This window comes from Urocampus carinirostris, chromosome 7 (assembly GCF_059441175.1).
Source record: "Urocampus carinirostris isolate Australia breed hairy pipefish chromosome 7, RoL_Ucar_1.0, whole genome shotgun sequence".
NCBI classification, from domain to species: domain Eukaryota; kingdom Metazoa; phylum Chordata; class Actinopteri; order Syngnathiformes; family Syngnathidae; genus Urocampus; species Urocampus carinirostris.
This window is the reverse complement of record NC_142355.1, coordinates 19,160,483-19,173,756: the sequence shown is the minus strand read 5'-3', so window position 1 is coordinate 19,173,756 and position 13,274 is coordinate 19,160,483. Positions and strand designations below refer to the sequence as shown.

General features: G+C 38.3%; 1 protein-coding gene across 2 annotated transcripts in view; it reads right to left on the bottom strand.

Moving 5' to 3' along the window:
* Positions 1 to 1,371: 1,371 nt before the first annotated feature.
* cep152 (centrosomal protein 152) overlaps positions 1,372 to 13,274 on the bottom strand; it is a 26,806-nt gene continuing 14,903 nt past the window's right edge. The window contains exons 18-28 of one of the 2 annotated variants that reach the window (XM_088339990.1): positions 12,921 to 13,100; positions 12,597 to 12,848; positions 12,354 to 12,485; positions 9,792 to 10,433; positions 9,642 to 9,717; positions 7,589 to 7,756; positions 7,430 to 7,514; positions 4,949 to 5,031; positions 4,610 to 4,766; positions 3,616 to 3,719; positions 1,372 to 3,531 (exon numbers count right to left, since the gene is read on the bottom strand). In XM_088339990.1, the coding sequence (XP_088196116.1) occupies positions 2,852 to 3,531; positions 3,616 to 3,719; positions 4,610 to 4,766; positions 4,949 to 5,031; positions 7,430 to 7,514; positions 7,589 to 7,756; positions 9,642 to 9,717; positions 9,792 to 10,433; positions 12,354 to 12,485; positions 12,597 to 12,848; positions 12,921 to 13,100 (2,559 nt within the window). In that variant the 3' untranslated portion in view covers positions 1,372 to 2,851. The remainder of the gene's footprint in view (positions 3,532 to 3,615; positions 3,720 to 4,609; positions 4,767 to 4,948; positions 5,032 to 7,429; positions 7,515 to 7,588; positions 7,757 to 9,641; positions 9,718 to 9,791; positions 10,434 to 12,353; positions 12,486 to 12,596; positions 12,849 to 12,920; positions 13,101 to 13,274) is intronic. The other variant, XM_088339991.1, reaches the window with a different exon arrangement.

Here is a 13,274-nt window from a genome sequence, read left to right as displayed (position 1 = left end):
AAAATGATTCCAATTGATTAAATAACTACAAGAACCCATTCTTGCCAAATAAATTGAGACACACATTCATGGGCGTAACTAGTCCGTTTTGAGGCGGTTCTCAAGCACCACCAAGAGTGATAGCATTTTAAAAACTTTTTCTCATAAAGGAACAAAACAGGCTTACGTTTAATGAAAAACTTTGGATATATTTTTGAAAAAAAATATAATAATAAAATAAAAAGAATAGAATGTGTCAGTGTCTAATAAGTGCCATGCTTCCTCTTGTGTATGTGTCCTTTATAGAAATAAATAAGTACAAACACAATGATCCAAAACAACTGTCTGCATTTTTTTATACATGTGTAACGGGTGTAATAATAACTTTTATTTTATTGAAATTCCTGCTAAAATATGTGTATAGTTTTTGGTAAATGTCCTGCAATGCTGAGTCCAACAGTGCCATCTGCTGGTATGGGGTGGGGTTTGGTTTTGGCTTCTAACATGTGACCAGGAGGCGGGGTTTTGTCAGTTTTACCAGAGTACTACAAAGGTAAGACATATCTTGGTGCTCCACAAAATAAGTTAATTTTAAACTTTATAACCCCAGCTGACAAATCTCTCACCATGCATAGTAATGTGATTGATATTGTCAAGCTGTTTAGGTTTATTTTCGTTTTGTTTCTGTTTTACTAAATATTAATTCCCCTTGTAGAGATCAAAGAGATCAGACCCAGCAGAAAAAGCTAATGTTGTGACTCATCCATTTGCAGGTAAATTGTACCCATTTTTATACTCATTATTGTTTTTATTCCTATTTTTCATATACATTAAAAAAAGGATGATGTTGGTTAAAATTCAGAGTAAAGAAAAACATGTTGAATTCATTGTAAACGTTAAAAATCCACTATACGATCTCTTGTTAAAAGTATCTTGTTAAAATGCAGATTTCTAAATGTATTGTGATATTCTAAAATGTATTTTCTGTAAAGTGAAAAGACAGCTCTTTGATATGCTTTGTTGTCAGTTTTACCAGAGTACTACAAAGAGATCAAAGAGATCAGACCCAGCAGAAAAAGCTAATGTTGTGACTCATCCATTTGCAGAACTGTAATAATAAAAACCTCATCATCCAGTCCAGCGTGAATGTGGATCTTTGGTGGGACACGTACAACGCGGTTACACATGCTTATTAACTAATTAAAACGTGGTAAAAGTAGCTTGAATTGTTTTGATTGTAATCAAATCTAAAAAAAGTTGTTTAAACTTATTTTGACAGGTGCCAAATAAATTGTGAGAAACACAACTGTTACAAGTTGTCTGCAAATACATTTTTCTTTTCAAACACCTTGAAAAAAACCGTATTTTTCAATGATTTGTACTGATCAAAAACTACACGAGCGCAGAATCCATAAATGTCGTTTACAATACCATTTTCTTTATAAATAGTTGCTTATTGACTCATTTCCAACAGTTGGAATCTTTGACGTTTTTGAACCATTCCGCCTTATAGTGTTCTGTGCACTCTCTGACCTGAAATACTGTAAACAGCGACTGAAATGGTTATACATTGACACAAATACAGTAAATGCAACACATATCTGATGTATCATTAGCTTCTTTCCATGGTCCCTTTTTTTGAAGTTTGCTTCTAAGAAAAAACGTCTTGTTTTCAGACACGGACACATTTTCTTACAACCGTGAAAACATCACATACTCAATTACACACTTTCACTATTTTATAAAAATATATGGATTTTACTTGGTGCCTATTCAACAAATAATTCCCAGGAAACTTGATGCAATTTCACTTTTCACCATGAGAGAGGGCTAACATCCAAGATCACCAAAAAGGACCCATTTCCCAAGCCGTTATCTCCCGGGTCAACTTACATGGGGGCTGCCGGAGCTAGAGTCTGGGTGAGGTTCGCCCGAAAGCCTTTCCACTGTTTTCAGTTCTCAAAAACTCCATACACAAAATAAGCTCTCAATATAAAAAAACATTAAGAATACAGAAATAAATCAATTAAAAAAATAAATAAATCCATAGTCAGTGACTCAGTGGTAAAGTCAGATTTTCATTTAAAAAAAGACTATCATATACACATGTGCCTTGTTTTTGAATAATCCTAGGTAAAGAAATGTCGACATATTCATAAAATAAGACTAACCTCGAGGGAGAGGACACCATTGTCAACCATCTTGCTGCTGCGGTTAGCCTAAAGGCAAACACCTTGCGAGAAGAAAATGGGCTTGGTGATCACTTTGGGCAGTCCTTTCTCAAAGTTTCTTCATTTACCTCATGTTGATGCTCTGAGTTTTTCCTTGCCCTCATGTAGGTTTTAGATCAGGGGATGGTGTAATAGTCTGACTCCTTTTGATTAAGGGCTACACAAATAAACATGACTTGACTTTGAGTCTCCGTAACTTTCAATCTTTCTTGTGATTTTTAGCACTCGTTTTCAGTCACACGACAGAATACTACAACATCTGGTGGTCAAATAATACACTTTTCCTTAAATGTTCTCATTAAGGGCGGGGTCCTCAAACTACCATTCCGAGAGCCGCAAATGGCCCCCGGGTCGAGAGTTTAAAACGTCTATAAAACTAACATTTTATACAGTAAAAATGTACACTTTATTAAAAAAACAGCAGAGAAAATATTTCTATTGTACAAGAAACATAAATAGTGAAAGTTGTCCAACACACTTGTAGAAACATACACACACACATTCTCCCCTTTATAACCAGTAAAAAAAAAACAAAAAGCACAGTAACCACTCGGACTTTAACACCTGCTTTCTGAAAACAAGTATTCGAATTGAAATGTAAATTGCCATTATTCCTAAAAACCAAGCGGGTATGGTCACTGTCATTTGGGTAAGTTAAAGGGGCTGTCAAAGCCACTGTCCAACTGACTATGTCTCAATTCTGTGAAAAAAGGCTTACTATTAGCTCCATTTTGCTTTTCTCCTTCTGACCCGGGTGTGGGTTGTCTATGCGCATTCATCTTGGCCTTGTCGGCAAAACTTTGCATATCAGTTCGACTGTCCAGGACTACCTCCTTATAAACCGTCTGGTCGGACTCGTCTGGAGTGAGACAACCAAACTGGCTCAAATCAGCAGCAGACAAGGAGAAGGGCTTCACTGGCTCGATTTTCCTTCCTGGATGGGACACTTGGGGGATGTGGAAGGTGTCAGAGTCACTGCTGGTTAAGCTCCAGGGGCTGTGTTTATCTTCCCTAACCAGAAACTCCTTCGGAACAGAAGCTTGGTTTGGTAAGTCCACAGGCATTTCAGGTTGGGCTCCCTGCAAGTAGACCTCTCTGGACTTAGTCCTCAAGGGAACGGGGCGCAAAGACGCCCCTTTGTGAGGGCGAAGTTCTTCATCTGTGGAGGATTCGCATGCACCGAGGTCCTTCATGCTCAAAAGTCTCTTCTGTCCAAGATGCTTTCGTCGCTCCAATTCAGACTTCTCTTCAGTAATGGTCCTGTCCTCTGTTGTTTTGTCATGGGTTAGTGTTGACGTCTTCAAAAAATCGGTGGTATTTGCTGGGGGAGGCGGCAGTGGTGTCAGTAAAAATAATTCTTAAAATATGTACAAATTTCAAACAAAACGTGTAGCAGAGGACTCACTTGGTAAGCTGTGATTCTTAGCAGCTTTATTTTTCACTGGTGTCTCCAGTACCTTTGCCATGGCTGCCAACTTGCTGGCAGCGTTCATGATTTTCTTTTCGGCCCTTCAATAGAAATCGCATCAAAAGTAGGAAGGAAATACTTTCAAATTCGTAACACAAGTTATTATTGTGTCTAGAGTTTAGAATAAATGACTGAAATCATTGGCGAGCACTATGAGAACACAGGTGGTGCTTAAACACTTCCCCCTCAGACATTTAAACCACTTTAGGGTGAACACAAGTAGCTATATATATATATATATATGTGTATATATATATATATATATATATCAGGTTAGGAGTGGCTTTGGACCTGCCAATAAAAAAGGCTATTCTTGGAGTTTTAACTTTATTCGCAAACCCTAATCAATCTTTTTTTATCACAGCACCTGAAAACAATTTGTTTTTGGAATGTGGGAGGAAACCCACGCAGGCACGGGGAAAACATGCAAACTCCACATGGGGAGGTTGCGGTAGCTGGACTTGAACCCTGAACCTCTACACCGTGGGGGTGCACGCTAACCACCCAGCTGTGCCGCCCTCGTTCCATAGTTTTGTTAGTTCATTTATTATACAGTTTAGCTCTCTTGCCCAGATATGACAGGGAAAAATTAAGACATTTGTAAATTTAAGACTTGAAAAACAAAATTTAAGACCTTTTCAAGGCCTTGATTTGCAGTTATCAAATTTTTAAGGACCCGTAGGACCCCTTTTGTAGTTTACATCAGTGGCATTCACAACAACCTTAAAATGATGAACTCACCATGTATTTATCCATCCAAAAGATTATACAAACTTAACACAAGTAAACCCAACGAAACAGCCAAAATAAAATGTGACCAATTCAGATGATCCATGTTATTTTGTGTTTGTTTGAAAAACCACACTATTTGAGAGTGAGCGCCTAGCCTGAGAGAAACGAAAGAAAACTGACCGCATCTCAGTCAAATTACCCAGTGGCCTTTCCGCCGTCCTCTAGCAATTCCTGCAGGCAGGTGAGGTAATAGCGTCGCATTTTGCGGGCGGTGTCCTGCCTCTCCCAAAGGACCTCGGCGCGAATCATCTCAGCCGCTCGCTCACGACTTTCCTGCAGGTAACGCAGCATGTCTCCTGTAAGAGCAAATTTAAAACAAGGTTTTGCAAATCATCTTTTTTTTCAAACCATGAAGCTGAGGGAAAATTACGTTTTTAAAATTTAGCCAAAAAGTGCAAATCATCTGCCCCAACCAGGATCCTCATCCGTATAAACAATATCTGCTGTGTCCACAGAGGAAAACATTTCATTCACTAACCTCTGATTTTTTCCACAGTTGTCAAATATTGCTGCTTCATTTCTTCCAGGCCCTCTTGAAGACTTTGTTGATGGTTTATAGTCCTGAAAATAAAGGCAGCACTTTTTATTTCACTTAGGGGGAAGAAAGACTTTGAATCAATTCGTTCTGAATCAAATCAATGTGATAGTTTGTTTTTGTGACTGAGTAAGTGTTGTCAAATGTTTCATTCCAATTGAATTCCATTTTGCCAATGTCAATAATCCAAAAAGTTCTCGTGTTATATTTTATTAGACTGCACAGGTGAATGTGATAAGGAGTCTTAGAAGGGGTGCACAAGGCTACAAGTTCTGAGATTGCTTGTGTTATTACTCTTATTAGGCTAAAGTTTTAGGAGTAGGTAAAAATAGGCAGAGTGAACCACAAAAATCTTGAAAAAGGGTGCAGGATTACCTAAATAATGGATGGGATAATTCTAAAAAAGACATATCTTACACACTCGCATACACTTGAGATTTATTTTTTTTTTTTTAATGGAATAACATAACATGGTACTACAACACTTATTTCACGAAATGGCTAAAGACATTTCACACAAAATATATTATTTGGAAAATGCACACTTATAAAAATTAGAGTACAACAATGACTTTGGCATGGTAATAAAATCTGAAGGGTACAACAGTCCGTAATTAGTAAGATGTATATAGGCCTATACTGTGAATGATTTCAGCACATCTGCTGCTGGAGTATAGCACTAGTCTCTCACTGCTCTGGTTTGATTTTGGTCCATTCTTATTCCAGCCTCCTCCACAGTTTTGTGATTGTAGTGTGTTTCTTAACTATAACTTTGTCACCAAAGATTTTCCAGAGGTTCTCCATTGGGTGGAGATCAGGACTCTGGGCAGGCCATGCCCTTAATATAATGTTTTTAGCTTCTAGGAAATTCTTAACCCGTTTTGCTGTGTGACGTGGAGCTTTGTCCTGCACGAAGATTGCAGGCTGATTGGGTGATAAAGGCAAGTAAATAATCACGTGTTGTTGAAGAAGGTTCTGATACACATTTGCATTCACTCAGCCATGAAGCTGTACAAGAGGTCCAACTCCTACTTCAATGAAAAAAAACAAGGCCCAAACAATGACACCTTCTCCTCCACCATTTATTTCCTTTTTTTTTTTTTTTTTTTTTTTTTTACACATTTTGGTTTTAGTCTTTCTCTAATGTGTCACCAGACATAGTGTTTACCATCAGATCCGAATAAGTTACATTTTCTTTCATCACTGACGTGAACCCTGGACAAGTTTCCTATGTCCATACAACATGCTCCTCAGGAAAGTTCTGTCTAGCTTTTTGATTCTTTTTTTTTGCTAATGAGAGGTTTGGTCACTTCAGTCCAAATGCTCTTAAACAGCGAGACACTGTATGGCGAGACAGAACCTTACCATGCTCAGCACTGAACTGGCGAACAATTCCAGTGGCAGTGTGGAAACAATAACCCACTGACCTCCTCTGCAGGAGACTGTCTCTTGCGTTCGTCTTCTGAAGAAGACCAGCCTTGTTGGGCGACTTGATCGAGTTTGTAGTTTTGTAAAGATTCAATATTATTGAAATCATAGACTTGGAACGATCAACTTGTCTTGCTATGGCTGATAGGGTCATCTTTTTCAACCTGCTGCCGGAGGATTTCAGTCACTTTAAAAACGACCCACCATCTTGCAAAGTCAGTGAAACTTGCAGTTAGTATACCAGTTAAATAGGTTGAAAGATTTTCAAGGCAACTAGTACTATGCGCAAGATCAACACCATTAAGTTGTAGGCACCTGAAAGTGTTCTTTAATTTTGATCAATGCATTTTTGGCAAAATACAATTTTTTTTAAATTAACTTCCTTTATCCATTTTGTGATCAAGTGTTGAGGAATCATGGTATAGACAAAACAAAATTTCCTTAAACTATTGAGCAGTGAAGACGGTATTTCAAATCCATGATTTTTTTTTAATTAATTTGTTCTTTAATTTTGATCCCCAGTGCAAAGTTTGAATTTCGAACTAAAAAATAAAATACACGAACCAGGGTCGGCTTATATGTGCATACGTGTCACCAGTAGCAAACCATAGGCAGGGTACAGGAAAGGGGTGTGGCTTTTGGAAAAAAATGCAAACCAACCAGGAAAACAATCAGGCACACAGCCACAGAATTTAGGGTGAAAGTGTGCTGACCCTTAGTGTGAACCCTTTCAGTAAAAAACACCCCCAAGCTTTCCTTTACCCTCATCCGCTCAGTCTGAGCTCCTCGAGGGGACCGTTTAAGGTGGCGGAGCACAGTCTTCAGACCTGATAAGTAGGCGGGGGCCAGGTGGCAAATCACAAATGCTTTTCAGTTACAAGAATGGGCCGGTTTGTTCGAGAACGAAACATGACTAAATGGGTATGGAGCTGAAGGGGTAGCTCTAATATCCATCGCACGCCACTAGAGTATATACGGTAATAAAGTGTTACCAACCTGTCAGTTTCTTTGCTCCGCTTCACTTCCGCAAGTTGTAGCTGATGCTCCTCATTTGCCTGTTGTAATCTGCTGTCGTTTTCATCTACAGTATGAAAAGAAAACTGATTAACACATCAAATGGTGGGAAATACTTCAATGATGTTTTCTATACTTCACCTTTGAGTTTCTGAATGGTGGCTTTGTGTTCTCGGACACTGTTCTGGAACTGACGGCAAGCTTTCTCTAGGTTCTTCTGAAGCTCCTGGTTCCTCTTTTGCAGCTTACTGGCAGTTTTGGCGCAATCTATCCTGCCGCAAACTTGCCCACCGTCTTGGGCCAATGAGCCTACATAGGCCAAAATACGCAAGATGTTGGAAAAGAGTATTTCTCATGTTTAATGGTAGAAATATCTCAGTTTTAATTATCGTACCAAAAAAATAGCTACAAGATGGGTCTGATTATAAAATATATGCATTCCTTTTGTAAAGGAAAAATGATTTTTTACATGCATGAACCGCATAAGAAAAAAAGTCGTAGGTGACCCCACAGTAGCATGAAATATTGACAAAAATCGTACACAGAAAAAGTTTGATGTTTGAACCATAAACATTTTCTTTCTGAACAGTGCAATCTCTTTTTAATTGAAAACAATTCTAAAAAATATATGTTAGTTGGAAAGAAAAGGCATGCTTGCATTTCATATTCTTTTTTTTTTGTAAATTCTACTCAACTACTTTTCATATATATGGAGTTATTAATTTTTGTTGATTAGGGGAATATACAAAAATGTTTTACTTATTTACGCCCACCCTTTGATTTGTTTCCTTTTTAAGAGTGAAATAAATAAATTAAATGAACATGGCAGTTAGACAACACTTTCAGTAGACTGTAAGCTGTAATGTTAGAACAGGGTTGCTACAGCTTAAGGCAAGTTGAATTGAAGACTTTAAAAGAGTTTTAATGCCTTTTGAAATCAAATTTAACACCACGTCAACTAAAAAAAACACAATTGAAACAAAACAAAAAAAAACTACAAATATTTCTAGCACACAATACCTGGCACAGATTTTAGCCAAAAATGTTTGCCACTTCTCAGTAACCACACACACTTTTCCACGGTCCAAAGTAAACATCTGAAATTGCTATTTGTATTGTGGGTAGACCTAAGTCTGTAATCGTTTTGATGGTTTCGTCAATGAGGTCACGCAATTTTGCAAAAAAAAAAAGTAAATTGGCAAATTATTAAAAAAATATAATTGATGAATCTCACTAAATGTTTTTAGTTCAAACAAATATAAATCGAATTAATATTTTCACCTTTTAAAGACATTGGAAAATTGGATTTAAGACATTTTTCTGGCAATTATGGCCTTATTTTTAGAATAACAAAATAAATTCCTTTCAAGGATCCACGGAAACCTATAGAAACACCCAGGTGTGTTTGTGTAGTTGGCGTGTCCTCTGATGGTCCATTCTTTTAATTCACTTTTTAACATGCTAGCTTTTGTCCACCGAAAACGTTTTCTCAAGATCCATGCGAGTAATAGGTAAGACCTTGGGCCCGGGCCCGCCCCGAAACTCGAGCCGGGTTCGTGCTTAAGATGTCAATCATTAAATCAGGCTGGTCGGGTTTCTCTCTCGCAGTTTTTTTTCCCTTCATGGAGGATCTACACAGCATGTACATAATTTTACTCAAGTAATAATTCAGATAAGGAAAATGCTTACCAAACTATCAGTTTAACTCAAAATGACTAATTCCAAAGAAATTTTCCTTCTTGGTGTTGGGGTAATAGACGCGCAGCTTCCTTCTTCCACCCCTCTCAAGTAAGACGTCATTTCTGCTTCTTGACAATCGCTTACAAGCTTTACAAACTTTCTTTCAGCTTTTTTGGGCCAAATCTTTCACTGTTTGCAGCTTTTAATATGCAGGATATGAGTAGAGCTTCGTGATTACATGGCAGCAAATTAAAGCTTCGGGTTCATTTCGGGCTCGTTTATCGAATCATGTTAATCCGTCGGGTTTTGGGGAGTTCAGGTTTATATATATATATATATATATATATATATATATGATTTTTTTAGGCCCAAGCTTACCTCTAATGCTAGTCAAGGCCCTACTTTATCCATGAAATAGCCAAATCAATGTGGCATGATTTAAAACATACAAAAAATGTCGCGGGCGATAGTTTGTTTTTGCGATTAGTGAAAAAAAAAAAGAGGAATTCTTTACTTTGCATTTTGTTGATTTCCCTTTCGTGCTGGTCTTGTGTTTCCCGTAACACGCAGCTCAACTGAGCTTCACTGATCTGAGGGGGGGAAAAAATCCAGTTTAATGGAATATAAACCAATCGTTATGTTAATTTTTCAAAACAATACATACTTTCTTCCAGTCTTTCTTGGCCTGCATCACAGCTTTGTCAACAATGTCCAAGCAGCATGATTGAACGATGTGCGTTACTGTGACCTCCCCTTCGCTCCCTCTCCGGCTTTCATCATTGCTCTGTCGCTCAGTGCAGGGATTCCCAAGGAGCTGCGTTTGAACCTCAGCCAGAGCAGTCTGAAGTTCCTCGATGAACTCGGCCCTCATCTGCCGCCTCTGGGCTTGCTCTTTCTCCGCCTGCTGACGCCTCAATTCGTCCTCTCTGTTCCTCACAGTCTGCTGGAGTTTGGCCTCCATCTGCGAAAGCAGCTCCTTCTTCTTGACGTCAGCCTCCTCTTTGAGTCGCTGCAACGCTAACTCCTGCTTCGTTTGCTGCTCCTGTAGTTGTCTTTGGTACATTTGTTCGCTGCGATTCTGAACGAAAGAGATCTCCTGCTGCTTGTCCCTTTTCCAGGCTGCCCTGGCCCCAGCTAGTTCAGCTCTCATCAGAGCGGATTGCTCCCTTCTTAACTCCTCCAATTGACACTGGAGCGTTGTCACCTTTTCTTTGAGTTCATCAGGCGTCTCGCAGCTTTGATCTTTTAGCCGTTCTTGTTGCCGCTTGCGCCACTGCTCCTCAGCTGCACTCAGTGCTTGGAATACCTGGCACATTTACATCCATCAGTGGAACCATCATCCATCTATTATCTGCACCGCTTATCCTCAGTAGGGTCGCGGGTGGAACTGTTATTTATATTATTATTTTTCCAAACCACCTCCTAGATTTACATGTATTCTGCTAGAAAAAAGTTGGAATGTTAGGTTAGCTATTTCAAACAGTTGTTAAAGTACTGTATTTACTTGCGTATAACGCACATTTTTTAAGCTAAAAATGTACTCCAAACTTTGGTTAGATGTTATATACAAGTTTTACAGTAGTATAATACAATATTTGTGAAATGACCACAGTAACTAAGATTGGATGCAAGGGTAATTGAAACCAGATTGCAACAGTGAGAGCACAGAATCCGAATGACATAAGCAAGTCATTTGATTTCATCTCACTATCACACCATTCTCACTCAAGAAATCAGAGACAAATGTTCGAGAATGGAGAAAAACGAAAAGTCGACCTGAAAGATATTAACTCAAAAAAGCATGACGAGGGAAAGAACTCTGTTTTATCTGATGATGAATCGGACTTTATATGCCAATAAATGCATACAATTTAAATGTTATGTTGGTATTGCGTTCTTATTAATCATGGCTGCACATATTCAACAAGAAAAAGTTACCAAAATTCTAATGAAAAAATTGGGGCTGTGTTTTTTTACACTGATGCACATTATGCATGAATTTCAACCTCTATTTAACTGGCATACTAACTGCCAGTTTCACTGACTTTGCAAGATGGTGGGTCGTTTTAAAGTGACCTAAATCCTCCGGCAGCAGGTTGTCGAGCTGAAAAGGATGACACTACCAGCCATAGCAAGACAAGTTGATCGTTCCAAATCTGTGATTTCAATAATATTGAATCTTTACAAAACTACAAACTCGTTCAAGTCGCCCAACAAGGCTGGTCTTCTACAGAAGACGAACGCAAGAGACAGTCTACTGCAGAGGAGGTCAGTGGGTTATTGTTTCCACACTGCCACTGGAATTGTTCGCCAGTTCAGTGCTGAGCATGGTAAGGATCTGTCTCGCCAAAAGGTACTTGCTGTTCAATCAAAAATAGTAAAAAAAAAAAAAAGCATATAGGTATGCAAAGCCGTTGTGTAGAAAATAACCAAATTCCTCTTCTTGGGTAAATTTGACACAACTTATAGGGTTGTTTGGCACAAACAACATATCCACCCCCCTTTTAAAAAAATAAAATAATATTATATAATAATATATACATAATATATACATAAACATAATAATAATATATTTGAAATTATAACTCAAAGTAAGTGTTTCCATTTTTATAAAACTGGGAAAATAATGCTATTTTATCGTGTTAAACTAATTACTGATGACTGATGGCAAGTCATACTGTTAGCCTATTTTTTTTAAAAGGCTTCATTTTAAAATATAAGGGAGATAACCCTTCGTTTAACACCCACTTCCTTCCTGCTTGTCTTCTGTAATTTTTTGTTTTGTTTTATGAAACTCCATTGCGGTGCCTTAAAGAAAAAAAGCTTTCAGAAAGCTCGCCGAGTTTAATTTGTACTTATGCAAAAGGTTTTACTTTAAAAGTTAACCAAATGAGTCTACTATTGAAATTACCTGAAAAGATACATTCAGCACATATTGCCTCATTACAAGGCCTAGATATAATATATAATTATTATTTTGCGGCTCAAAAAAAAACCCTTTTTATTTTTATGGGTAGTAGGAGAAATTTTGAATGGCCGTAGTAAACCCCAACCAGCAAGATAAGAGCGTGCTAGACTACACTCAAAAGGTCCAGAATAAAGAATCAAATAACGAACAAAATAACTGGTCAAAACTCATCAAAAATTACATGTCATTGTTGTTGGGATCATAGATATGGCTTAATAGTTTTGGTGAGTGTGACCTCAGAAATAAAATTTGCTTCACCTTTTGTTCCACTTCTTGTTCCTGCTGTGCTTCCCAGTTCTCTCTTTCTCTTTGGAGAGAAGCTTGATATTCTGGTAATGAAGTCAAATCTTCGATCCAACGATTATAGGCCCTGGTGACCGCTCCTTCGACCTTGTAGCAAGAATATTGATGTTCATTTTCAAAAGGGCAACTGTCACATATTAATTAACTGATATGACGTACTTCAAGGAACCAAACATACAGAATAATTCTAGTATCCACCTTAATGGCCAAGTCGTCAAGATGTTTTTCCTGAGTCTCCTCCTGGACTTGTCTTTTGGCTTCTTCCATTGCTTGCTGTCGGACTTCGACTTGCAGCTGCTGTTTCTGGGCAGCGAGCCTGGATTCCAACTCTTCAACGGTAATTGCCAAACCATTTGCTACCGCCTCATCAGTTTGACAGGATCTCGTCGATCGCTCGGAGTGTTTTTCTTGCCTGGCCTCCTCCAGCTTCTGAGTCCATCTTTTCTCCATCTATGCAGAAACATGGCCGTGTGGCAGTTGCTAATTACAGCTCCAATAAAGCATAACATTACACAGATGTACCTGATGTTGTGTTTCATCCCAAACGGCCTTGGCCGAAGCTATTTGGGTGTTGACCTGTCGCTGTATTTCAGCTTCCTTCTCCTTGGACCAGAGAGCTTTCAGATTGGTTATCGAGGTCTGGTGTTGCACCTCAAGCTCAGTCCTTAATTTCTCCATCATGGTGTAGCTCTCGTCTCTTTCCTTTTGCAAGGCAACAGGATATATAACATTGAAAATGTCTGCACGATATGTAAAGTCATTCATTCTACATTTGTTTCGTGAAGCAATGAGAACAAAAATTGTAGCCAAGTGATTAATTGTCGACTAACACATGATTAAAAAAAATCAACAAATACAACTTTAAGATATTTTCTT